The sequence below is a fragment of the Antennarius striatus genome, chromosome 17, assembly GCF_040054535.1.
Source record: "Antennarius striatus isolate MH-2024 chromosome 17, ASM4005453v1, whole genome shotgun sequence".
NCBI lineage: Eukaryota > Metazoa > Chordata > Actinopteri > Lophiiformes > Antennariidae > Antennarius > Antennarius striatus.
In genome coordinates, this window is record NC_090792.1 from 9,698,220 (window position 1) to 9,725,312 (window position 27,093).

The 27,093-nt window shown below is 39.2% G+C and overlaps 4 protein-coding genes across 7 annotated transcripts in view; 2 read left to right on the forward strand and 2 right to left on the reverse strand.

Moving 5' to 3' along the window:
• Positions 1-1,545, reverse strand: part of fsip1 (fibrous sheath interacting protein 1) — a 28,836-nt gene extending 27,291 nt beyond the window's left edge. For both annotated transcript variants that reach the window (XR_011038506.1, XM_068338061.1), the window contains exons 1-5: positions 1,305-1,545; positions 1,049-1,106; positions 793-965; positions 622-700; positions 475-528 (exon numbers count right to left, since the gene is read on the reverse strand). Coding sequence is in view for 1 of the 2 variants with exons in the window: in XM_068338061.1 (XP_068194162.1) it covers positions 475-528; positions 622-700; positions 793-965; positions 1,049-1,106; positions 1,305-1,466 (526 nt within the window). In the remaining variant the exon portion in view is untranslated. The remainder of the gene's footprint in view (positions 1-474; positions 529-621; positions 701-792; positions 966-1,048; positions 1,107-1,304) is intronic.
• Positions 1,546-1,680: 135 nt separating this feature from the next.
• LOC137611432 (sushi domain-containing protein 4-like) lies at positions 1,681-8,870 on the forward strand. 2 transcript variants are annotated; one of them, XM_068339631.1, is made up of 10 exons: positions 1,681-1,871; positions 2,480-2,621; positions 4,577-4,768; positions 4,985-5,176; positions 5,526-5,714; positions 5,962-6,153; positions 6,619-6,813; positions 6,925-7,057; positions 7,154-7,536; positions 7,616-8,870. In XM_068339631.1, the coding sequence occupies exons 2-10, from the start codon at positions 2,504-2,506 to the stop codon at positions 7,639-7,641; spliced, it is 1,620 nt and encodes a 539-aa protein (XP_068195732.1). In that variant the 5' UTR covers positions 1,681-1,871; positions 2,480-2,503; the 3' UTR covers positions 7,642-8,870. The 2 variants fall into 2 exon arrangements, with proteins under 2 accessions (XP_068195732.1, XP_068195731.1); XM_068339630.1 differs by having other exon boundaries at positions 2,477-2,621; positions 7,616-8,869.
• Positions 8,871-9,062: 192 nt separating this feature from the next.
• LOC137611433 (hepatic sodium/bile acid cotransporter-like) lies at positions 9,063-17,340 on the reverse strand. The gene is made up of 6 exons (XM_068339632.1): positions 17,245-17,340; positions 15,728-16,165; positions 15,397-15,601; positions 13,664-13,842; positions 9,402-9,601; positions 9,063-9,261 (listed from the first exon to the last, which is right to left on the reverse strand). Exons 2-6 carry the CDS (start codon positions 16,114-16,116, stop codon positions 9,206-9,208), a joined length of 1,029 nt encoding a protein of 342 aa, XP_068195733.1. The 5' UTR covers positions 16,117-16,165; positions 17,245-17,340; the 3' UTR covers positions 9,063-9,205.
• A 2,833-nt stretch (positions 17,341-20,173) lies between these two features.
• Positions 20,174-25,974, forward strand: LOC137610773 (protein max-like). Of its 2 annotated transcripts, none has more exons than XM_068338574.1 (4): positions 20,174-20,358; positions 23,035-23,142; positions 24,540-24,678; positions 24,751-25,974. In XM_068338574.1, exons 1-4 carry the CDS (start codon positions 20,323-20,325, stop codon positions 24,933-24,935), a joined length of 468 nt encoding a protein of 155 aa, XP_068194675.1. In that variant the 5' UTR covers positions 20,174-20,322; the 3' UTR covers positions 24,936-25,974. The 2 variants fall into 2 exon arrangements, with proteins under 2 accessions (XP_068194675.1, XP_068194676.1); XM_068338575.1 differs by having other exon boundaries at positions 24,555-24,678.
• Positions 25,975-27,093: the final 1,119 nt, after the last annotated feature.

Below are 27,093 nucleotides of genomic sequence, written 5' to 3' on the forward strand. Positions count from 1 at the left end.
GACTTGCTCTGACCAAATTGTTAGTCGTTTGAATCATGACAACGAAAACCACACAAGTTCCCCAAAGTACTACTGAAAGGAAAGAATTCCTCACAACTCCTGGGCTAATGGTCAGAATAAAAAAGAGAATCTAATGGATCACTATCATAAAAAGCCACTCAAGCTTGATCATGGTATTCCTCACAAGTCTCTTCAACTGGGGTGAACTATAAGACGTTCATCTGTGATAAACTGGTGTGGTATCTAAGTTAGTGTTTTACTTCAGAGACATGACAGCACTTGTTGATCATGAAGTGAACAAACTGTAAGCATCCCTGAGCTCATGGCGCCACCAAGTGTACAATCTATGCACTTGCCTGCTCTACCTGAGAACACTGACCCAAAACAAACACGAAATACTGTGCTTACAAGTTATTTTTTTACATGCTCAATTTTACCAAACTTTGATTCAAGATTGGTCTCCCTGGTACTTACAGTCAGGAACTTGAGTTTCAAACACGGGCATAAAGTCATCCTCCTCTTCTCTCCCTTGAAGATGAAATGTAGTTCAGGTGTCTTCCAGTGATTGTGTGTAATAAACTTTAAACATTGCTGCTGATCTACATACTTGACCACACTTACCAATGGGTTCCAGAGCCAAAAACAACCTTGTGTTCAGAGCTTCATGGGGACATTCAGAGTATCCTTCTGGCTTATTTTGCTGCAGTATAATATTATAGCATCACAGCATACCTGACATATATGAATGTAAGACTCGAGTGGAATAGGAGGTAGAATAAAAAAATTGTGTACCTGGAGCTCTTCCCACAGTTTTGCTTGAAGTTCCTTCCTTTGACGCCTAATTTCTTTCTCTTTGCAGATCTTCTCAGACAGTATTTCATCAAGTCGTCTCATTTCCTCAATTGCACTCTGCAACTGGAAGTCTTCTTTCTCATCTACAGTCTCTTCATCATCCTGAAATTCATCTAAAAAATGCACGTTTTTCTTACATGCTTAATTACAACTGGATCGTCAAACAATACAATTCTTCACTGTATGTAACACTTACCTTTGTAAGTATTTCTGGCTGAGGAGTTGATCCTAACTTCATCAGAGCTTCTCTGTATCTGATCAACCAATTAAACAGATAAACAAAATTAATTTATATAGATTTAGCCCTTTACAACAACTCAACAGGTGACTAATATGTTTTTCAATTAAAAAAATAAGAGAACTTATTAACATTTAAATGATAACTTAAACACAATAAAATAGAACAAATAAAATCATAACAATAACATCGTCATTCTGTCATCTTTACTCACCCTATCATCCGCAACATCGTCTGGCAAAACAACAAGAGAAAACGGTGGCGTGGGACAACTTCTGTCATTGAAAGGCAACGACACACTCGAACCACGACTGAAAGTTTGCTCGGTCGACGCAGGTCGGGAAATGTCTTCTAAACTCCCCCTGATAATTTCCATACTATTACTTTCTTACGTTGACAGCAAAATCTTTGCAGGACGAAGCTTTAGCGCGGACTAAGTCGAATTAAACCGTCATTCCTTTAGCTTGTTTTGGGTAACTACGGACGCAAACATTCCCGGATGTTGTAACTATGGAAATGCGCGTATGTTGCTATGACAACTGGGGGGAGGTCGTGGCGGCTATGCTGGCGCATAAGTCAGTGCAGCTAGCTAGCTTAGCGGACATCAAGCTAGCTACTGGAAAGCTAGCTAGCAGTTAGCTGTGGTGGTACCTGCTCGTACGTTAAGTTGTATTTGTTTTATTTCAGCGGTTACTTTGTCTTCCCTGTAGCTCGGCCGTTAGAGATAGATGTATCCAGCGTGAGGAAGAAAAGGTGGGGGTTTAGGGGCCACGTCTTTGTGGTAAGTAATATAGCAATCCATTTAATGTCTAGCTAGCATAAGCAAGCTAAACGGCAGCCATTGTTCATCTCGGCCAAATTATTTACAGTTGCAATTAAAAGCAGCTATGATGCGCTTTATTTGTTATTTCCTTGTTTTATGTGTTAGCTCATATGTTAGCTGGTGTAAACATCATATACTCGGTATGTCAACGTGGGGGTCTTTTGTTTTGGCCTAACGTCACCGACTTATAGCTAAAGAGGAATCGCTGGAAAATGGGTGTGTAGCCGCTGAGCAGTCGGGCAGTAGAGCAATATTTAATGTGGCAGATGCATTCAACTGAACTTGGATTGCTGACGTTCGATTATACCAAATAATCAAAATAAATGTACATAAGTTACTATCCGTCTGCGGCTACCCAAATACGTATGCTATTAATGTGAGGTTGTTCTTGTGTCATTGTACCTTTTCCTCACAATCACACCCATTTTCCTGGCAGCTGTACAAGCTCTGCAGAGTACCTGCGCCACCAGGGCGTCACATTGTGAAGAATATTCTGACTTCTTCTTTTATTACTACGTATTTATACCGCTACTCATTACCGCTACGTGATTTTCTGATGATAGCAGGTTGAGCTGACTCTGAGGGAGAAGATGTGCAATGGAATGATAGAGTCAATACCAAGACCCTTTAGGGCCAATACCTCAACCACTAAACTGTCCTTGCTGGTGTTGCTGATCGTGGCTGTATCGTCCACTGTGCAAGGATCAGGTAAGAAGCAGAATTTATTGTTCTGTACTTTGTTTGGATTGTCATCCTGTGTTTTTTCTCCATTGAAGATACATCATGTCAGCTTTGTCATGACACAGACCAAATGTTTGAATATCAGGGTCTTACCAATGAGGGGTTGTATGGCTCATCATCACATTTCCTTTATTGATAGTACTAATGGAACAATCCCAATTAAACAACCGTATAATTCACTGACATGATTGTGTGGCATAGATGTTGTATTCTATTAGTGTCTGTTTTTTTACTTGTTAGTTTGGTTATCTGGCTTTATATCCGTCTGCATGATTTTTCACAATTTTGGACATACATTTGTTAAATGTCTTTGAAAGAAAGTATATGGCCCAACGAAATAGCCTTTAGAATTTAGTGTAGATTTTGATCATCATTTGGATCCAGAATTTTTTAAAGGATACTTAGTCATTGTGCCGATAAGAGTTTATTTTTCTAACTAATTGAATTCCAGTCAGATCTACCACACATCAATCTATGAGCTGGATCCAAGTAATAGTCCAGATCTAGTGAGCCAGTGTACTTAAAAGTATGGTGTCCTTGTAAAATCACTATTGTTCGATGAGAAATGATATTGTTACAGACTTGGAACCAAGGTCAAATTGGAACTGGAACAATGAGGATTCAGTTTGCAGTGAGATTTTTACATATTAGCTGGATCCTGAACCAAAAACTCTATTTGTAAAATATTGTTAAAGTAATTAGAATGCTTTGTCAAGGAGTCATAACTAATAGCCTCACAATCAGAATGTTTGTTTATTTCTTTGGATAGATGTCCAAAATTAAGGAAACATTTGTGTCACAGGTGATCAAACTGACCTGATAACAGCTGTCACAGGCCGATCATACCAACCCAGTTTTTTTGGTGGTTTTTGTTCCAGTAACACATTGGTCTGTGGTAACATTTTCAACATCTTCATCTTCTTACCACTTCATCCATCCAATCTAATGCTTTTGATGATGCTAATTATTTTCCATCTTTCTGAAAGATCAATCCTACTGGCTCTGGTGACTTACTGCACTCGGCTCTCTCACTGTGATGACCCATTGTCCTTGACGATGTAGTTTACCATCACCAAGTATGAACGAGGAGTGAAAGAATAATTGAACCACTGTGTCAATTAAAAGTGCAATATAAATTAATAAATCCATTAATAGTATTTTTTTCCACAAATACGAGGTTCAAAAACATGACTTTGTCCTAAATCATACCAAACAATATGTAAAGCATATTTAACCAAGCTAAGTTTACCAAATTCTGAACAGGTTAAATTAAGCCTAGAAGATAAGCGCAGATATAAAACATAATTATAAAACCAAATAGAGGATGAAAGCAAGAGCCAACAGAAAATACTTTGCTATCAAGCAAAACAAAAACACAAAAGTGACACATTCATGCTGTGGACTTTCTGTCACAGTCAGTTAAAAATATCTGTGAAACAATGAAAGCCAGTATTACATTTCCTAAACATTGACCCCAGGGAACAATAAAGGGAAAAAATTAAATTAAGCCCAAAATATAGACTCCTGGGGAACCCCAGAAGTCTGAGGTAAACTGGGAATGTCTTATCAGTGAGGTAGAACACATTAGAGCAGGGCCTGTGGTGATGAGTTGGGGCAGTAGCTCAGTCCACTGGGTCTTGGGTTGGGGACCCAGGGGTGGCCAGTTGAAGACCTGTGTGGACTAAAAAGTTAAAAGGAGCTACAACACACCTGTCTTGATAGTTGTGGTGCACGTATTTGAGTCGATGAATATGAGTGTGATAGTTTGTATGTGGCAGTGTTGCTAAACTTTTTTGTTACAGCTGGTTAAAATGGATCCCCCCAGAAGGAAGTATATACAAGTATACCACATGTTGTGTTCAGTTCACCAAAAATCAAAACAGTTTCACAGAACATCCACTTGTTTTGACTTGACTTCCCAGGATGTGTGAGGCCATATATGGTCCAGAACAGCTGGGTAAACCTCACGGAAACCAACAGGGGCTCATTTCCTGTGGGCACAGTGCTGCAGTACAGCTGTGACCCTGGATACCTGCCAGACGGGCCCAGCATCCTCACCTGCACCGCAATGGGACGCTGGTCCTCTGAACCTCCTCAGTGCATACGCAGTGGTGGTAAGAAATTCTCTGCACTGATGTCTTTTAGGCTCTGTAAAGTAATGAGTCACTATTGTCTGGGTAACTGGCCTAATTCAATATCCTTCTCTCGATAGGGAATTTTTTTTCCGTTCATATCTTTACCCATTTTTGCAGTTTGATAGCATACATTTAAAGCCTAACTCTTGTACAGTTTGACTAGTATTTTTTTATGTTGTGTTCTTTTCCCATTAGCATGTCTACCATTGTCCAAACCTGAGAACGGGGGCTACACCTGCCACCCATCCCCCTGTCGAATGTTTGCCCATGGCACTGTGATTGAGTTCTTCTGTAATGAGGGCTTCGTTCTTAGTGGAGACTACAACTACCTGACCTGTCAGGATGGACAGTGGGATGGCCCAATGCAGATCAGCTGTGTGAGCCAAGGTTAGTCAGTCCCCAGACTCAGGCCCATCTACAGATGAATGTATTAACAAAACTGATAAAGATAAAGCAGAAAAATGGAGAAGTCACTCCAGAGATGGTTTTTATGCTTCCAAAAGTCTCCTCTGGGGAAGTCGGTGTCCAGATAAACCTCAACAAAAAATGTTTATGCAATGATATTTAAATACTTATATAATTTAACTTCTGTTTTTAATTCACTTTAATGTGTTAAACTGCTTTCTATATTCCTGTAAAGGACTTTGTATAAGTTTGAAACTATTGGTTAACATTTGGGTTACATTTATTAAAAAATGGTAGATATGAGGTTCATTTTATTTGTCCTTTTCTAAAGGTTGTGAAAGACCCTCTGCAGTGCTGCACAGTTCTAGTAACATCACAGACAACAAGAGCTTGTTCTCTCTGGGAACAGTCATCCAGTACAACTGTGACTATGGATACCTGCCTGTGGGGCGAAGCACCCTCACCTGCACCACACTGGGATACTGGTCCTCTGAACCTCCTCGCTGTATACGCAGTGATGGTAAAGGCTGACATAAACAACATATGACTGTATTCGACTTGGGATTTTCCATTCTGAAACATTTTTGATATTTGAACTCAACAGCCAAACAAATACACCCCGATCTGCCTCAGAAGCCCCATCCTTTTAAACTTATGGAGGCAATTTAAAGATGGCACAGAGCTTGCATTTTGTTATATAAAAACAAAGCTTGTTGGTTTTTAATAATGAATTTCAGTTATTGATGATTATTGTTGTCATTTTTAAGGTTGTGTCAGACCCTCCACAGTGCAGCATGGCTCAACCAATTTGACAGAAACCAACAGGAGCTCGTTCCCAGTTGGTACAGTACTGGAGTATCGCTGTGACCCCGGTTTCCTGCCAGATGGACCAAACATCCTCACCTGCTCCGCACTGGGACGCTGGTCTTCAGAGCCTCCTCTCTGTATACGCAGTGATGGTAAAGACCAGCCACCTCCTGGGCTACAGTCACATTACAAGCCTCATTGATCAGTTACATTTTCTTGCTCAGATGTGATCTAATTAACCTGATCTGAATCTCAACACTTCAGAAACGGGAAACATGCACACATTAATATGTTTCTCCCCATATGTCATTTTCAGCACCCACAACAAAAACACATTTGTGACACAACTAATGACATTCAAACCCAAATGACACTGACTCTTGAAGGCAGAAAACATCTTGTCGGTTGGTCAAAAGCAGATCGTCAGCAACTGATGAAGTTGCTCAGTGTTTTTGTTGTGTAAATCTATGTATGTTTTTGGAAGACTACATAAGCAAATGGCAGCCCAGCAGGTTGAAAAGAGGAAGCCTTAGAGCCCTGTCCTTTTAAAGAGGGTTAAATACTGTTTAGCACTAATTTTCGACATTGAAAATGTTTTCCTTTCTTTTTGTTGACAGTATGCCAGGCTCCATATCAGCCAGAGAACGGAGGATATACCTGCCATCCTTCCACATGTGGAAGACTCACTCATGGCACTGTGATTGAATATTTTTGTGATGAAGGCTATATTCTGAAAGGAGATTATAAATACCTAACTTGTCAGTACGGGGAATGGGACAGTCAAGTTAAGCTCAGCTGTATGATGGAGCAAGGTAAAAATAATATCTGCGACATTAGGTATTTTCGATCTTATATTAGGACTGTAGATAAATTGTGATTGGTTCTCTATTTGTAACTACCTCAGCTGTTTTTTCCTGTCACAGACAGCGATCAGACTTTACCCTTGGGGATGCCCGCCTTGTCCATTGTAGCATCCACAGCCAGCTCAGTGGCTCTGATCCTTCTTCTGGTGGTGCTGTTTGTGCTTCTCCAGCCAAAACTCAAGTCCCTCCATCGGTGAGTTTCTGTCCACCAACACATGGACACGTCACGTTGGGAATCTGTCAAATAAGGTAACAGTTTTTCACCATTCCTCTGGTCCTGTAAACCTAGACGTGATCAGGGTGTCACAGGCCAGCCAGTGTCCATCATGGTGGAAGGAGTCCAGGTGACTCTGCCCTCATATGAGGAGGCTGTGAGTGGTAGTGGCGCTTCTTCCGAGTCTCGAGTCCAGATCGTGCTGTCTGAGGGTCAGCATGCTACAGTTCCAGAGGCTGACCCCTCTGGGTCTTCGTCACTCAAAGAGCAACAGTCAGAAATGGCTGAGGTCCACCCTGTACCTCCATCCTCCTCTTCCTCGTCACCCTTACCCTCATCTTCCAGCTGGGCTTTGGAGCACGCAAGTGCTTCAGGTCCTTCATCATCACTAAGACAGCCGTCTACAAGCAGTGACCAACACAACCTGTCTCTGGACTCAGAGATGGACTACTCTGATGGTAGAGCTCGAACCAGACACACGTTTTACTCATTAAATACTTGGCACTGATGCTAACATTTTGTCCTTTTTTGCCTTAGATATGCCATTGCTGAAGGAGGCCTGAAAAATGCAGCAGCCGTAAGATTTGGCTGAGACAACTCGTGTTGCTACTGATGTGCGATGATGAGGGAGATACCTCTTGAGTGTCATCACAGACAAGCCAAACTAAAGAGGCTCCAAGTGAAGCTGTGGGACACTCAGAATCCATCCCATAGGAGAACAGCGGAGGGATGCACATGTACATACATGCTTACGTTTTTACAGGAACTCCCCCACATTAAATGTATGCGTAATGTCCGAGGCTCAGTGTGAACACATTTAAAAGAGGAAGAAAGAAGAGAAAGAAACGACCAAGAAAAAAGTTGTTGAGATAGAAATGACTGGCATGTTTCCTTTGAATGAACGAAGCAACAAACTCGCTTTGGGAGCTGCTCTCATCGGCGTCTTGTTTAATGTTACTTTCCTTTAGCCACATATCACCCCTGCTAAGACATGTCAGCAAAGATGCATGAATCTATTGTAGATTGTTGTCTGCGTCATGATCACCCACAATGTTGTTTTCAACGTTTTTGCAGTTCTAGATGATTACTTAAGTTATGAGTCATGACTTGCATCATTCCCTGCCTCACTAGAGTTTAATGCTGCTTGTCCACCTGAGTTCACTCTGCTGTGCTTTCATTGTTCTGAGAGCAGACATTTAAGAGACTTGTTTCAGGCCTGCCTTCAACATATTTCACCATTCAGCGGTTTTCTCTCAATACCGTTGCCCCTACTGGCCTTAGCTTTACACTTCTATGCACAGGTGTCCATATCTAAAATAAGGAACTTCAGAAATGAATGTCAGTTAAATGCCTCCACTGCTTAGTGATAGTATATGTGGCTTTGTCAGACACATCACTTGTACACCAGGAAGTATTGTTCATAATTTATGCAGGCTGCTTGGAACATTCCTGTTTAAGTCCCACTGGGAAATTGAAATGTGAATATAATTTATTTGTCCAAAATGCTGTTGATCAGCAATTATCTTTTCTTGATGCTTCCACAGCTCTTGAAAACCATAAGTAGTTCTTTACACTTTTGCCATTTTAGTTTTAATTCTAGTTCAGGCACGTTTTTGACACTGTAAATGTAGTTTGGATGATCCAACCCAAAAATGACCTTGTGTAAAGATTAGTGTAATGTCAGTGTTCATTTTATTTCACTGTCAATTGAATTTTCTTTTGGACTATGGAATTGATTTTTTTTGTCAGATAGTATTTAATATATGTAAAAAGCTATAAGTTAAGATTACTCTGTATATACCATAAGATCATTTTGATTAAATATAATTTAAAGTGTACAACTGGTTTGTGTCCTTATTTTCTCTTGGATTGCAAAAGAGCATCTGAAGTTTGAGACTTTTTTTCTTGGGTCTGATGTAATTCATGTGTCTAAAAATATACTGCACAATCTGAGTTTAAAGTGTAGATATTAGTTGTCCACGTTCTTAGTTTGTCAGCTTTGCAGGCCTGAGTGAAGAAGTGCAGCTGGTGTTGACCGTTAGGACTCTGAGTTGCTGTATACTCAGCAAGTAGGACTCAACTGTCCTTCGTTTCCTCTTCAGTGCTGAACCGTCATCTGTGGTGCTGTCAAGGCTGTTTCACCACCTCTTGTTTAACGTCCACACTGTCGTATTTTTTTGTATCTGTGGAGAGACAAGTGACAGGCTGCAGATCTGGTTTCGAAAGACTTGGATTCTTAGGTGTGGAATGCATGCTTGTACTCCTCTGACCCCCTCCACCAAGTGTCACTCTACAAAAACACGCAGACAGCTGTGAAATTTACCCTCAGCTTGTGGTTTAAATTTTTTGTAACATCTGAAGCACAAGACCAGGAGAAGGGCCTCGGTGCACTGGAGTGAGATGTATATCAGAGGGAAGAGAAACATGGGTCCTATGACCTCTGGAGGGAAGGCCACCTTCAGGATGACAGTGCAGAGCTGGATGTTTTGACACCCCGTTTCCATAGAGATGGTCCTGCTGCATCTAAAAAGACAGGTCGAATGTCACTAGTTTGATAGATACACAGGTACAATTTGTAATGTATCAGTTTTATTGGAACTCTAGTGTAAAATAATGTGGTGGCAAAAAATTCAAATTAATTAAAAATTAAAATTGACCTAGGATGAGCAAAAGATCTTGGTGAGTTTTATAAAAGAAACTCTGAGAACAAAAAAGACAAAGAAATGAGATCTGTGCAGTTTTCTTAACAATGTCCTCTAAAATGGACACAATATGATATGAAACTTAAAAACTGAAGACGGTGCGTCATATCAATAATAAATACAGTACAAGCTGTCCTAGAAATGTTATGTCCCCTCTGACATGTAAAATAAAAGCACAAGTAGAAATTAGAAGTCTGGTTAACACCGCTTATTCCGAATCCAGGGGCAAAGCACCTGATATCATCTGCATGCAGTGTAAAATGGAAATGGAAAAGGTTTGCATGGTCATGGTGTCATACCACAGGAGCCAAATTACTAAGGAACTAATGCTTTTAGGTGCTGTGAAATGGTGGGGATATTTTACTGTCTTGACAGAAATTTAGCTCTAAATAAAAAAAAACAGTTTCTCGCAGGTTTAAAAAAAAAGTTAACTAGTGGTCAAATGATGGCAAGACAGTCCTGGATCTGATAACAATGTTTTTGAAAAATAAATTCTACAATGTCTTAGGGAATTAGCAGCAATGCTTAAAACAACTAAAATAGTAGTAGACACTACTGTTAAAATGTTTGGAGTCACTTAGAACTGGCCTAATTTTTGAAAGAAAAGGACTGTTTTTTCAGTGAAGATAACTTTAAACTGATCAGTTTTACCACATTGCTAATGTGATAAATGACAATTCTATGTGCCAATGTCTGGTTTTTGGTGCAGTATCTACAGAGTTGTACGGAGGCCATTTCCAGCAAACATCACTCAAGTGTTCTAATGGTAGAACGCGTTTCCTCATTGCATCAGAAGGCGAATGGATGATTAGAAAACTTTTGTGCAGTCATATTAGCACGGCTGTAAACAGTTTAGCTGGTTAGAGAAGCTATAAAACTGACCTTCCTTTGAGTTAGTTGAATATCTGGGGCATTGCATTTCTGGGGTCGATTAAATTTTCAAACTTGCCAGAACTTTCATGTGAAACTTGACAGTCTATTGTTTTTCTTTGAAATGAAAGTTATTCCATGAAAAAATGTCCTACAACGGTGTGTACTCCTCCCTACAGAGAACGTCACAGACAGGCTCTAACCAGAGTAGAAAGAAAAGTGGAAGGCTTCGCTGCACAACTGAGCATGAAGATAAGTACATTACAGTCTGTAGTTTGAGAAGTAGACTCCTCAACTGGCAGCTTCGTTAACTAGTACCCACTAAACACCAGTGTCAACATGGGAAGAGGAGACTCCAGAATGCTGGATTTCAAGAAAGAGTGGCAAAGAAAAAGCTATATCTGAGAATGTCCAATAATAGAAAAAGATTAATATGGGCAAAAGAACACATAACATTAAGTGTTATGGACAGAACAATCAAAGTCTGAAGTATTTGGATCACACAGAAGAACATTTATGAGATGCAGAACAATTAAAAAGATGCTGGAAGAGTGCCTGACACCATCTGTCAAGCATGATTGGGGTAATGTGATGGTTTGGGGTTGCTTTGGTGCTGTAAGATGGAAGATTTGTTCAGGCTAAAAGGGATTTTGAAGACGGAAGGCTATCACTACATTTTGCAATGCCATGCTATACCCTGTGGAAGAAGAAGAAGAAGAAGACGCTATGCCCTGTGGACATCGCTTGATCGAAGCCAATTTCATCTTACAACAGGACAATGACCCAAAGCACACCTCCAAATCATGCAACAACTATTTAGAGAGGAAGCAGGCAGCTGGAATTCTATCTATAATAGAGTGGCCAGTGCAGTCACTAGATCTAAACCACTGAGCTGTTGTGGGAGCAGCTTGACTGTGTGGTATAGAAGAAGTGCCCATCCAGCAATTCCAAATTGTTGGAGAGGCTTCTAGAAGCGTGCCATGAAATTTCTCCAGATTACCTCAACAGATTAGCAGCTAGAATGCCAAAAGTGTGCAATGCTGTAAAATGCTGTAAATGGAGGATTCTTTGACTAAAGCAAAGTTTGAAGGAAAAAATTACTTCAAATACAAATCATTATTTCTAACCTTGTCAATGTTTTGACCATATTATCTATTCATTTTAGAACTCATGGTGGTAAATGAAAGTGTGACTTTTCATGGAAAACACAAAAATGTCTGGTTGACCCCAGACTACCATATATTGTAAATATATAGTCTATCATGAGAAATTGCACGATTTTTGCCATAGACGCAATGTACAGTTGGATGTACAATTATTCAGTATTTATTGCATCTTTGTATGTTTATTGGCTTAATATGCTATTCATCAGTAGTTAGTGAATAACAGATCACACATAAGCAGTTTGCGTAACTCTAAATAGGACAGCAGATGATGTGAATGTCCCTGGACTGTAGGGCAAGCAAAGCAGGAATAAGTGTGTAATCCCATTTAGTGATAAGAGAAGAATGTGGGATTGTGCAAAGTGTGTTAAAAGCAACTAATTTTATGTCAGCTTCCTTGTTCAGGCAGATCTGGCCAAAGTCTTTATGGGGCCCAAAGCAGAACATGAACACCAATCTATTGTCTCTTGTCAATACTTGATTCATCATATTGTTACTAGGGCTGTCAGTTTAACGCGTTAGTTAGATTAATTAATTACGCTGCAAATTAACGCGCTATAAAAATTAACGCAATTAATCGTGAGTGGCAAGTCAATGCGTAAGAGTTTTAAATTTGGCCCATTGAGGGACCCGTAGGCTGCAGTGACGTCACTGCGTACCTGCGCCGCTAGTCAAAAGCAGAGTGACTGACAACAGAGAGGGATGCAACACAGGAGAGCGAGGCAAGCCCACTCGGACCTTTGGGCAGAACGTTTTTTTTAATGAAAAGAACAAAGACGGGACTATCAACAAAAACAAAGTGATTTTCATATCACTGAAGCAGCTGTCCTCTCTTGCTCGCAAATAACTAGCTACCCCTGCCACGTCTGCGCCGTGTGTGAGACTCTTTTCACTCGCAGGTAACATCATTCAAAAGAAGAGGGCAGCCTGACACTCAGACAATGTAAACAAGCTTGTTTGTCTGAGCATCTGGCTCAGGGACACAGGGTTGTCTGTTGTAAGTTCCTGTAACGTTGGCTTACCCTTTTAAAGGAAAAGCCTGATGGCATCTTGCTATTGATGTTTCCTTATTTAGAGGCATGTTATACTATTCATTTTGAATTGATGTATTGAGTCAGCTTTAGTATTCATTTTTATTGAGAGTCTACTTATGTGCCTATTTGAGACTCAACCTTATTTTATTTCTGAATTTTATTTATTTTATTTAACTGTATTTATATTGCATTTTTGAGAAATGCACCTGGCCTAATGGGCTTGCTGATGTGCTTGGCCTTTTTTATTTTGGATTTCATTTATAAAGCACACTTAACCAATAAAAAAGTGGATTTCAAATCTTCTCTTCTAGGTGCATTCTATTGATTAGTCATGCACTACAATTTTGTAATGTCCTAGAATTCAAATTCTTTATTTGGGGGCCTTTAGCAGGTCTGAGATTAAAATGCGATCAGTTAGATGAATTAATTACAAATCAATCCTGTAATTAGATTAATTTTCTTAATCGCCTGACAGAACTAATTGTTACACTAACACAGCCATTATAAAGTTTATTCGCCATTTCCATGGCATGCATCACGTTTGTAAGAGGTTATACCACCAAACGGGTCTCTACATAGTGTAAGAGACATTTTCATTTTGGGGTTGAATCTTTTTGAGACGACAATCATCTGTAAAAGCAGCAAGTTGGATACAAACTGGAAAGAACTTGTACTATTAGGTTATTTAAGCTGTTGTTTTTCATTTGAAACTGCAACTAGCTGTTAAATAATACAGCATTTTGCCAAGGAACCTAGTATTTAATGAAAGTTGAATAATTTTGCATCCGACAGTGTAACTTGTGTGTTTTCACTTACTGTGGACTGAGTCTACATAAGAGAGACATGACATATCCCAGTATAAAGCCAGTCAGTGGCATCAGTGCAGCTACAGTCAAAGCATCCCATGTGAATATCATCCATATTGCGTCTTTGACGGCCATACCGGACAAGATGGCCATTATGATGCTGGAGATGATCAGGATACTGAGACCAGCCTGTTGAGAAAGTGAAAGCATGTTATCAAGTTATCCATCTATGAAGCATCAAACCCCAAGAAAACTCCCTCTTCTTCTCTGCTTCCAAAGGTAGCAAATATCCGCTGGAAGCCCTCAGGCCCACTCAGGATTGTGACTCCCTGTTTCACTCAAATCTATGTAACATCTCTATTATAAGAGCTGTCTAGTTGCACGTGTCTGTATCCATGTCCCTCACACCCTTTCTTTCTCCTCACATGTCAGAGGGCTTCCCACCTGGCATCATGGTTCTGCACAAGGTTTCTGCCTTTTAGAGTCAGATCTATCTCCCCTTGTCACCAAATGCTAGACCATAAGAGATTATTAAATACGGTCTTGACTGATATAACTTATGGCCCAAAAAAAATCCCAAAATCAACTTGATTTAGAAAGCTAAACAAGGTTAGTCAGCAGTGACGTGCAATCAGGGGAGGCACGTGAAGCACGGCCTCACCTGCCATAATGAGAGAAAAAAAAAAAGAAAAATGGAAGAAATAAATGACATGGTTATATTCATCCAGGGATGCGTATTATAAAGTTATTTTCTATTACCCCTGAAATACTGAGAAGAGACCTGCGGTGAGGCACCAGCCAGCCGTGCCTCACCATAGATTGCGCAATGACTCGGCTCACTGTGCTGGTATGCTATACACTGAGATCGTAATGCTATCTCTCTATATGTCGCTATTTAAAAGTTCAAACACGTTTGCTCTATGAACTACATATCCATAATTTAGCAAATGTATATAGTGTACAGTGGGTTTTTTTGTCAACAACTGCGTGAGTGTAACATCTTTCTTGAGTTGAATAGTCCTGAAACCGCTGGGAAAAGGCACTGAGTGAGGCATGATGATGTCGTGCCTCACTGGTAGGGGGCGCTGGTGATCCCAGGGATTCGGCCGAGGAGTCTTCTTCCTCGGCCGTAGAAGAAGTGACAGCAAATTACAGCCATTCATTTGTTTTCCGCTAGCCTTGCCATACTATATAATTTTTTTTCGCTGCTTTTGTTCAAAAGGAGCGGCACATGGACTTCATTTATAAGTAAACGTGACATATAAAGAAACATGTAGGTAACAACATTACAACTTAGTTTTTAATCAAATGTGCTTATTTGTGTGTTACAGTTTGTACGTGTAAATAATTCTGCTCTGAGACTTTAAATACTCACTGTTGTTAATTAAATGGTGAATAAGCTACGCTGTAGGTTCACATGTTTGTAAATGTGATTATGATGAGATCCGTGCCTCACCAGCCATGAACCTCACTGCACGTCACTGTTAGTCAGAAATGGTTGTTCTGGGGTTCTCTACAGCTGCTCCACCTGCTGAAGCCCATGAAAGCTCATGGAATTGCAGAGGATAACAGGTTATAATTTATGACAAATGATAATAAAACTTTGTCCTGACTAAAGTGGTACTGACCAAAAAAAAACAAAACTCTCTAGGATACATGCTATAGTTACTCCTGTACCTTCCTTCCTATGGCAAATCAAAAAGTCTGTCTATAACAAATAGTTTTCATGTTTTCATTCCTTACTTTTTTCACAACTGGTGAATAGTTTGGCTTGTAGTGATTAATAGCAATGCCAATGGTACAAGGCACCAGGGTGAGCGTCAGAGCAGTGATGATGCCACCGTATGGTACAGCATTTTGCAGATTGGTGAATCCTTGGCAGTAGATATAGAGCAACAAAGGCATCATTCCCAAGGCCGCAATACTGGAGCAAGTGGTCATTACAATGCTGGGAAGGAATTTGGGAGAAGAGAACGTTGTTAGACTGACATGCTAAAGAAGGCTTAAGTAGTAAATTATGATGGGCATCTGTACATTTCCAACACAGGAATCAATACATCCCTGAGGGTCTTACCTAAGGTTCATGTCACCCTTTATGGCCAGGGAAAATATGTTTGATAAAGTTCCTCCTGGGCAGCAGCCACAGATGAGTACAGTCACGGCCTTAACTGGGTCCATCTGCATGATTTTGGCCAAACAGAAGGCGGTCAGGGGCATGATGCCAAACTGGGCCACCAATGCAATGACTACACCTTTTGGCTTCAAGAAATGGTTCTTTATTTTTAAAATCTCCATTGTACAGCCAAGGGATATCATGGTGATGAAGAGGATGATGATGCTGAAGATATTTATGGTTTTGTTGAGGGTGTCGGGGATGATCAGGAAACCCGAACTTCCATTGTTGTAGTAATTTCCATTATTGTAGTTGTTAGATATTCCATTGTAGATTTCAGTTGTATTCATTGTTGTTCTCTCACCAACAGCAGTATATTTACAGTGTTGTGTGCTTCTCCTGTTGAACAAAGCAAACCAGATGCATCAACAAAAGAGGAAATACAGTTTGAGTTTCAGCCATTGTCATTTTCATTTCCATTTAGGGTTATGGAGGTTGCATTTTATTCATGTTGTTATACTTCATTGTTAGAACTTCAGAAGAAAATATGGAAGTTCTCAGAGGCTAACATTTCATGTACAGTACGAAAAGAGCCCTCCACAGAAGAGCCTGTACTATAAATGTTCTGCAATCTTTGTCAGTGTGAAAAACCATTAAGGTCATTTATGCTACAGATTTCATGAATGAATGAATGGTACGGATTTACAGAGAAAGACAAATCATTAAGACAAAATGCATTTTATAGATATATATTTACATGTGTATGGAACGTGCTTTTTAAAGCATTAGAACAATGCTCAGTGAAGAAAACAATGAAATCTAATGCGCACATGATAAAACCATATCAGATTCTGGATGTACATTTATTACTTATCAATGCCTTGTTGTTGGGTTTTTTTCTTTTCTTTCGCATTTATATTGAAATTGACAATGAGTATAGAACGTGATCAATTTTAACTATTAAAGACAGCTTCTAAAAATTAGTCAGCTTATATACCTAATGGCCTCACCTGGAAAAAACTTTAGGGACTAAATAAACTAAATAAACCCTAAATAAACTCTCAGCTGAATCAATCAATCAATCAATTTATGAGCTTTTATCTGTAAACGCGTGAAGGCAAAACAGCAACTAATGTGTTGACTTTTCTCACTTTTACTCTCAAATTGTCTGTTCTTTTTCTCCGACATTAGCTGCTGTTAAGTAAAAAGTTTTACACATTATTCAACAAAAACAATGTGAGCATGGAGATGAAACAAATTATCAGCTTTTAATTCGGATGCAGAAAATGTCTTTATGCCTGAACTAATAAACAAAAAAACTGCCACTCTTGTGGACTGCATGGATGTCCAGTACAAAAGTTAAGATATTTGTTTTGTCTTAATAATACTTAATACTGTACGAGTAAATAGTGCCAGGTTTACCCTCAATAAACAAATATTGTATATTGTAAATATATTCAAAGTAATGAAAACTTTACCTTATCTTCAGGCGAACTAGTGTTACTTCACTGGGCTCATTCACGCACTTGTTTCCAGCACCGGTCACATTCTTGTGTCTAACCTCTTTTCTCTGCCTCCTGCCCTCCCTCTCTGTCACATGGGATCATAACAACAAGGAAGGGGTAGACATGGCAATAGTGTCCAGAAGCAAAGCATCTACACCTCCTTCTGTGGAGCCACGTGGATCTCCATGTGCTCCACAGAATTCCAGTAAACCCAGCTTTTGCACCAGTTACTGGAGGCTTTGGTGAAATATTTACGGCGCCGTGGGAAAGTTTGTGAACACGTTGGTGGACTCAATAATGTGGTAAGAATGTCAATACCACATTATGTCCAAGGCAGCACGTAATTCATTTGGCCTCATTTGAATGTGTAAACAACCCTGCAATTAATATTATGCAACCAAGCAGATGGTTCCGTGTGCCTGGCAGGGTTACAAATCTTTTTAAAATGGGCCTTCCTCCCACCCTTAATCAATTAGCTTAAAGTAGACCTGGAAAGGTGGAATAATCTGCATGTGACTATTGTTGGCAAATTGTACAAAAAAGGAAAAAATGGAAATACAAATTTGGAAAACTATATATGGATACTAACTGGAACTCTGCATTAATCCAAGCAAATAACAGCTCATCTTGAGCCAGACTGAATTTGATTCAATTTAAGGTAGCCCATCCTATTTATTTTACTAATTCCAAATCATCCAAAACCAATTCCATGTTTGCAGAATTACTGGAGAACCGTTTTCAAACGTCTTACCAAGGCATTAAATATACATCAGTCACCATTGGTAGATATAGACATTTTTGGAGTGGTATCACTCTCAAACAATAAGGTGGAAATGTTTGGATAGTATCACCTTTGCATCCTTCTTAGCACAAAGAAGTATTCTGTAGAATTCTGTGAGTGTAAGTCATGGTTTGCACCCAAATCTACCCTGTGGCTTAAGGATCTCACGTCATAGTTAGACCTCATGGCAGTCATGGGGCTGTATGATTATTATATAGCTAAATTGAAGACATTATAGGAAAAATGAAATGCTAAGATAAGTCAAAGTTATCTTATTTCATTTACCTCTTTGCTTTCTTTGTCCATTGGTATTATTTATTATTATTAGTTGTATTTATTTATTTTAAGTATTCTTCTTTCAATACATCTACAAGGCTGTCTCTCTGCATGTTGTTGTCTTTTGTTTACACATATGTTTTTTCACCTGTTTATGATAAAAAGGAAAAGTGTGTTTTATTTCCAACTTCTGCAGCTCTGTAACAAGCTTTTGTAGGACCAGAGCTGGGGGGGTGGGGGGGTGTTGAGCATTTATGTGTTGGTTAGTTGAAACAAGAAAGGGAAAAAAAGAAATAATCCTGTTTCACACTGTATGAATATCTACTTACCAAATGTATTTGAAAAAAAAAAACCACAATGAAAAGAGCTCTTCCTCTGTTGTGAAACTGGGGTGCTTTGTACTCTCAGACCTTTGATTTACAACTAACACAACCGATTAGATATGTCCACAAAGCCCACAGGTTGTTGACCTAATCTCTCCAGCATGGTTGAGATTAGTTAAAAAGTAGGATGCATTTACAGACTGATTGCAATGCCAAAGAATTATTAATTAATGGCTTAAAAAATATACTGCATATATACCATAAATATTTGTATCTGTGGAGCTATTACTTCTTTGATAAATGCCATCATCTAAATCTGATTTTGACGTCAATTTGGAAGTGAGACAGGAATAAATGCAAATGAGGATAATAGTTGTATAAGAATGATATTCTTCTCTTAAGTGTGTATAAATATATCCCTTTCATAACTACCAATACAACACTAACAGTGTAAAATCCTATTTAATTAAAGGTGCATCCGGATTAGGAGGACATCTACTTAAAATGGTCAAATAATAATATTGCTTTAGCCCCTCTGGCTATTAAAATTATACTAGACATTGGTGGTTTTTACAGATCAGCATATGATTGAAATGTGGACTATTGGCCCCTGCGAAGTATGTCCCAATCAAGTATGACATTAATAAATTATTAATACTGAGATTAGATTATCAATGTGTAAGCAAAATCTCAACAGGTTGTTGGAGTTAAGGATGGTTTAGTATGCAATAATTAATATCCAGGGATAATCAGAAATATCTCAATTGAATCCAACTATGTTACATTTATGAAAGAATTATGATTTTTATGTCTCCTTTTTGGTGAGATCCTGAATCTTTTTTTTATTTTTTTATTTTTTTATTTTTTTATTTTATTAACTGTATTAATCCCCGAAGGAAAATATATATATATATATAGTGTGTACAGCCCACACACACACACACACACACACACACACACACACACACACACACACACACACACACACACACACACACACGCACGCGAGCACACGCACACGCACAAACTCTCAGGAAGTAAATCAATTCACGTCTGGATTATAGAACAATTTCCATCTTGCTGCATTTCGTGTATAAACAGTGACTAATTTGCAGTCTATGTATCTATTGTTTATTGAGCACCCACGTATCCAAGCAATTCGACGAGGTTAATTATATGAGTGTTTTAACAACGTATGTTAAGAAGTTATGATTGAGTATATGTGTTTAAGGCTCATTATGAATAGCATTTAAATGGTGTTTTAAATTTATGTCCTTACAACTGTAACAACAAGACTGTGTCTTTGCATGTGAGTTGTGACACTTCGTAGTGTTTGTAACTTGTTGGCAATAATGCATTTTAAGGTGGGCGTGTCCAAATACATAGGATTCTGGGAAATGGAGTCTAAATCGTGAAAATAGTAGCAGCGCAAAGCGCGCTGTGTCGAGCTGATTTACTTCATTACCCACAAGGTCATATATTGTTGCGCCTGCGCTGTTTATGTTTTCCCGTCCATGTGTAGGCGAATCACGTGTAGGCAAAACCGTTGCTGATCGTCATGGATCTGCTGTAGGAAATCGCCGCGATACATTTGGATATTTGCCTACAGCTGTGGCTACATTGAGTTTCGTCAGCTGATTGTTATTTTTTCCTCATACATTTTACCGAAGAATGAGCGAAAACGATGACATCGAAGTCGACAGCGATGTATGTAGTTTCCTCTACAAGTAGCACTGGCTAACCAAAGTGTCAGCCGAACAGCAACTTCAACATTCCTGTCAACCCATGCTATCTGATTGAGTTAGCTAACTAGCCACTTGTGTTTCTTGGCAAACATTAGATTTTAAGACGATTAGAAAGCTGTTGGACAAAAGGTATAATTGTACTGCCTGGATGATTCTAAATGAAAGGCGAACACTTAGGTCTGTTGATGAAATTACGTCGTTTGACAAAATCCTACGTGAAAACAGCAGTCCTTTTGATTTTGTTGCGCATTTATTTGTACAATTATGGTACCGGTGCCGTTAGTGGTCAAAAAGGATTGACAAAAATAGTCGCTAGGGTTTCATTTAGGACAGTGCGGTGTTATTTCACAAATTGAATGATGTATTTAAGAAGTTTTGTACTAGTTATACTAATCTGATAAAATTTCCCCGTTTGGTTTTGTCATATTCATGAAAGTGATATAATCAATGAAGAAATGTAGTCAATATACTTAAAGCAACGAATAGAAAATTCCATTCAACTATGTGAACTGGTTTCAGCTAAACTTCAACTGAACAGTATTTTGCTTGTCTCCATGAATATCTGCTCAGAAAGGCCTTGTTTCTAAAATTAATGACGAAAACTCCTGTGAAAAATCCCAATTTTATTCAGAACAGCTGCTGTGAAGATTTCGACAGGGAATCACATATCATGTACAGTGGTAGCTCTACTTACGAAATTAATTGGTTCCGGAAGAAATAAAGTAAGTAAGTAAAAAATTACGTAAGTAGAGACGCGTTTTCCATGCAAATGCCCTAATCCGTTCCAAACCCACAAAAATTCCGACATAAATGTTTAATAAAGCATAAAAATGCATCAAAACATGTAACAAATACATGTTACGATTAGATTATTACACAATAAATGAGAGTTGTGCATAACGTAAAAAACAAAGAATAGAGTAAAGAATAATAATGTCGGTCATTTATAACAGCTGTCCCCATTGGTTTTTGCCCTCTTTGGTTCATGCGCTCCTATTTCACGATGCTGAACAACAGAGTGAATTCCTGTCCTCCTTTGAACTTCTCCAACCACCCACGTGATGCCTTAAACTCCTTAAACTTCCTTTTGTTTTAACAAGATGTCGATTGTAGATGCGTTACGGCCATATTCTTTAGTGAGATCAACCAAACGCATCCCTTTCTCATGCTTTCTTTAATCTCTTGCTTTGTTTGTATGGACAAAAAAAATTTTCTTCGTCTTTTCTTTTCCTCTTTTCTCCGTCACTTCCTTGGGGTCCATAGCGAATACGTACTCAAAAAGTTAATATATTTGCGCAGAACTATTTGACTACCTCACGGGTCGAGTGCCGAATACCGACAACACTCCATAAACACCTCTTCCTCCACACAGAGGTGGAGTGGCATCCCTCTTAGCCAACGGGATGCCAGGAAGATACGTAATAGGTAATAGCCAATGGGAGAGCAGCTATGAGAATGTTGTGTTCAGGAAACTGGGGGAGATTCGAGTATCAGCCGATACTGCGTTTTTACATTACATAAGTCGAAATTTCTTTTGTAAGTAGAGGTAATATTTTCCTGCTGAGAAACTTCGTAAGTAGAGACATTCGTAAGTAGAGGTATCACTGTATACAGTAGTTGTAGTTAAAAAGTCCACAGAGTCCATTTTGCGCTGGGCTTTCATGCTGTAATTACAAAAATAGATGGGCAACAACATCCAGAAAGTCACCTGATCGCTTTGTAAACGGGACATGTTTTAATGTTGTTGGGTTTTTTTTGGGGGGGGGGGTTTCTCTCGACATAACAGTTCATTTGTTTTCTCCCCTACCAGCCTCTGGACTGTTTTTAATGCACTGCTGCAGGACATTACATTACATTTGAAACAGAAACTACCTGCCAAATGCAGCTTTACGTCTGGTGTGAATGCTCATTTAAATCCCCCAATGTTTTTCAAACCAGCTACTTTATTGAGGTAAATTTCAGTGTGTGGTGGTTTTTAAACGAATGTCTGTCCCTGGACTCATGGCATATCCGCCACCTGGTCAGATTTCTTTGAGTCTTCATGTATTCGATAAATCTTCTGTATTAATATACTGTACTGACAGACCTCTATTCAGTAAATCTACTGTGATGGATCAGCTAATACGTGGCATAGGAAACTGAATTTCTTGGAAGCAGTGAATAATTTTTGTTTTCTGGTACTTGAAAGCATTTTCAGTCATTAGGTGTTTTCATTACTGATATGCAGTCTGTTTGAAAAGGTATTAGTTTCAGGCTCAGTTGATCCCCTTCTGTAAAGCTGCATCAGGTGTTGAGTAAGTTAACTGAAAATTCAGGCCGCTTCTGCAGACGTTGATACAGAAGGAAATTTGAAATCGAGATTCTGTGGAACAATTACTTCCTTAGAAAAATGCTCACGTTTTCCGGCTGCATAGGATCAAGAAAATTAGATGTGCACACGCAAAACTCTAGGGATGTAAGACTACTTTTATTTGCAATTTAAAGCTGAGGGATTTGCATATTGCAGCTTTAAATTTCACCTTGCAGTCTTACATGTCAGAAGTCTCATAGATATCAAGTTATAAACTTTTTTGATGCCCCTAATTGTATCTTGATTTGTATGTATGACCTAAGGAGAAATGTGTGTCATCCTTTGCAGGCAGACAAGCGAGCTCATCACAATGCGCTTGAGCGCAAACGCAGGGACCACATTAAAGACAGCTTTCACGGTTTACGAGATTCTGTGCCAGCATTACAAGGAGAGAAGGTGAGTGAAATTTGTACACTGCATTTTGTTCACTTTGTTATTTTAAAGATGTGCCTAGTTTAGATTAAACCGAGCCTAATCTATAGTCAGTTTGAACTCGCCCTCATTTCCTGATTTTTTTTTGACTGTTTCAATAGGTTTTATTTAGTTGTGGACATGCAAAAAAAAAAAGAACTTTCATTTGCCTACATGTACATAAACAACATTTGATTTGTGTTTTTCCAACCACTCTCAGCACAAGCAACATGAAGATGAGGAGACAGCTGCATGATTTTTGGAGTCGCCTGTCTCATCTTTCACTGCTGTGCTTTTTCACTGGTTTTCACAGCTCTCTATACTTTTGGTGTTCGCAGCGATGGAGTCTTTAGCTCATCAGCTGAATCCCCCAAGGCCAATGCGTTTCAATGCTGAGCTGTTCATGTGTCACACATATTTAAAAAAATTATATTCTTCATAATGGAATCCAGTGAATGTGAGTGGTTGTTTGTCTTTTTTTTGGCCCCGTGATGAGCTGGCATCTCTTTCGGGATGTACCCAGCCTCTTGCTGGTACCCAGCAGACATAGGCTCCAGCAGACCTGTGACCCGCAAGAAGGATAAGTGGCTATAGATGAGCTGATGGATATTTCCCCCCAGACAGATTGGGGGCTGGTTATATTTCTCAGTTTCTCTTCTACCTTACCTCTAGTGTGCAGGTTATTTCCTTTTCCACCATCCAAATTCTCTACCTATGGTATTCAATCACAAACTATTTCAATCTGCTTGCTTTACTTTACCCTAAAGTTCTTCTCTCCCTTCACACACCTACACCTCTGGAGTCTGACTGCACACATAAAACTGGCTCCACCCGTCTCCGACCCACTGATCTGTTGACTTTCACTGTCAGTTTGTTCTGTAAAGTCACCCAAAAAGTCTGCTACTTTCACTCTGGCAAAAACATGACCGGAGGTAGCTTGTTCAGGAGGTATTGAGCAAATATAACAAGCAAATGTATAATGTCACCTAAACCATATGCACTTATACTTTTGAACCATTAAAAAAAAAAGAGTTTTACTTACAGGAGACATGTAATATAAAGTCTCAGTCACCTAATAACAGAGAGATCCATCTGCAATTCATTGACAGTAAATTGGTTAGTGCATCAAGTACAGTAATGACAATTTATTTTGCACGCGTGATAAGGCTTCAACAGGGAGGAATTTAATTTTCTTGTCTCTGAGCTGGAAGAGTTTTTATTTTTTTAACTTCCTTTTACCCTCTTTGTGCCTGTCAGACTAAAAGCAGTTTGTGTAACACTTGTTTCTGCATTGATGTAATAAAAGAGAAGATGTGATGTTTTACCTGTGTGATTAGGCCCTGCTGCATTGTCCCATGGCTTTCTGAAATTTTTGCTGACAGAACTCTGTCAAACAGGCTTCCAGAGCTCAGATTCTAGACAAAGCCACCGAGTACATCCAGTACATGAGGCGAAAAAACCATACCCACCAGCAAGACATCGATGACTTGAAGAAGCAGAACGCTCTGCTAGAGCAGCAGGGTGAGTGGTCGACGTTGGTTCAGAGCTTCGTGTTCAGGAGCCATATGTAATGTGTTTTTGTTCTCCTTTCAGTTCGTGCACTGGAGAAGGCCAAAGGGAACACTCAGCTCCAGACAAACTACTCCTCCGATAGCAGCTTGTATACAAACCGCAAAGGGAGCGCCGTGTCTGCCTTCGACGGCGGCTCTGACTCCAGTTCTGAATCTGAGCCAGAAGAGCCCCCTAACAGGAAGAAGCTGCGCGTGGAGGCCAGCTAGACTGGGGCCGACCCTGGTGCCGCTCCCTGACAGACTTTTTTTTTTTTGTGCCAACCAACATCAACTCTTCAACCTGTCATCAGCTCCGCCTTATTACACCAGTCCAGAAGACAAGGTGGATGGAGGCTGTGTGAGAGAAGTTGCTGATATATAAAATGCTTCTATCTTTTTTTTCTCCTCCTGGCAAATGTCCCATCACTCCTGTTGTGGCCCAGCAAGAACTTTTGGACCCCCCCCCCCCCAGAGAGGCAGCTCTACAGTCTTGAAGGACTTGATGCTTTTCAAACCTCGTGATAGCGTTCATGATTAAATGTGAAAACGACGTGGTATGAGGCTTCTGTAGAGCTACGTAAATTCAGCATACACTTTTTTGAGTTGTGAGATTTAACACCCTTTGACAAAAGATATTCAGAGATAGTTTACCTTTTTAATATTCGTACTTTTCCAGAAAATAATGTGAAGTTGCTTCTGAGAAAACTGTTAAAATGTGATGCTCCTTATTTAGTGTACATGGCTGAAGCTTTTGTCTTTGAAAATGCGTGATCAAATTAAGTTCTTCTCCTTACATTTGATTCCCCCTCATTTGGCTGGATGTTTTTTTCAGGACACAGGAAGACAAATAAGTTGACCTGATGTGGATTTTCAAATGAATTGACTAGTCATCATCCTTTTTAAAAAAAAAAAAAAGTCATCAAATATGGGTTTAAGTCATCCCCAAATGGATACTGAACGTACACAACGCAGTTAAATAGCAGTGACTTTTTGTTTATTGAAGTCCATTTCAGTGTCTAGTATATAACACTGTATACTCTTAAATGCTCTGCGAAGAAAAACCTTCCCTTGAAATATTTGCCTGCGCCGGGAATGTTTAGCTTTCTTTGTTTTTCCTTTTTGCAGAGGTAAACTAGTGTGTATGTGATCAATATTTGTTCGTTCCATTCCATGGAAATTACAGGTATGTTGTACATACTGCCAACAGTTGTCTTGCAAGTTGAGGCATACCTTTATTATAAGACTATAAATAAAACTATTTTATCCATTTAGGATGCATTTGTGAGTTATGTTTTAGTTACTGTAGGTGAGTATTGAACTGTTTTTATGTGTTGGGGTGGATGAAACTGCAGCACGTGTCAATATATTTTCAAAACATTACCTGGTCATAAAATACTCAAACGTGATCAAATTTAATCCTGCTTGTATAAACAACCTGGAGAGGTTTCTTCTTTCAATGTGGACAGATTAGTGTTGCCTCAGTGCAAATGCAGGGTTCAGGTTTATTTGCAAATCCAGGTTACACGTTTGAATGGACAATGTTAGCACCATGAGACAAGTTCCTGGAATCAGGTTAGGATTAAACCCTTAGGAAGAATATATCGTCCCAAGTCACATCCTCACTTTTCAGGACATTTTAAATATTGGTGGCTTGATTTGAGATTCAATACCCTGACCAGCAGGATTAGTCGGAGTGAGGAAATGCAGATATTGTAGCAGTGTTAGCCCCTCACTCATCATCACTGGTTTGGCCAAAGCCCTTAAACACACTCACTTTAGCAGCATTGCTCAGAGGTCATCTGATCAGAGCAGGACTATACTGGGTAGTTTTAATCCATAATATGTGGAGGACTTAAAATTGTGAGACTAAAATTACCAGATGGTTTTGGGTTCAAAACCAGAGACCGTTTATGATTTTATAGACTATAATCACATAATAGGTTAAAGTAATGCTAATTTACTATCCTTTTTTTCACTGGTTGCATAGGGCAACTTGGCACATAAAAATTCTAAAATTGGACTTTAATTTTTTTAAAAAGTTAGAAATATAAAATTAAATTTTAACGTTTGGCAGCCGGTCTAACTTTTTGTCTCAGACGGATTTAGTTTCAAGGCGTCAGTATTTGTTAGAACCCTGAAGCAGCAGCTCTACCTGTGTTTGTTCTTCATTTAAATAATGATGTTGAATTTTGCGTGACGTGTCCCAGGTGACACGCCCACTGCTGCCTCTTCGAGGATGCAGGTTATGTGGCGCATTTTAAATCGTAGGAAATTTAATGTACAAAGACAAGACGTTAAGGGAAGCGGGCATTCACAAAGCATTTACATGGTGCATTGTGTGAAATATGTATAAGACTCAATAATATGGATGCTTTGTCTTTTTTAT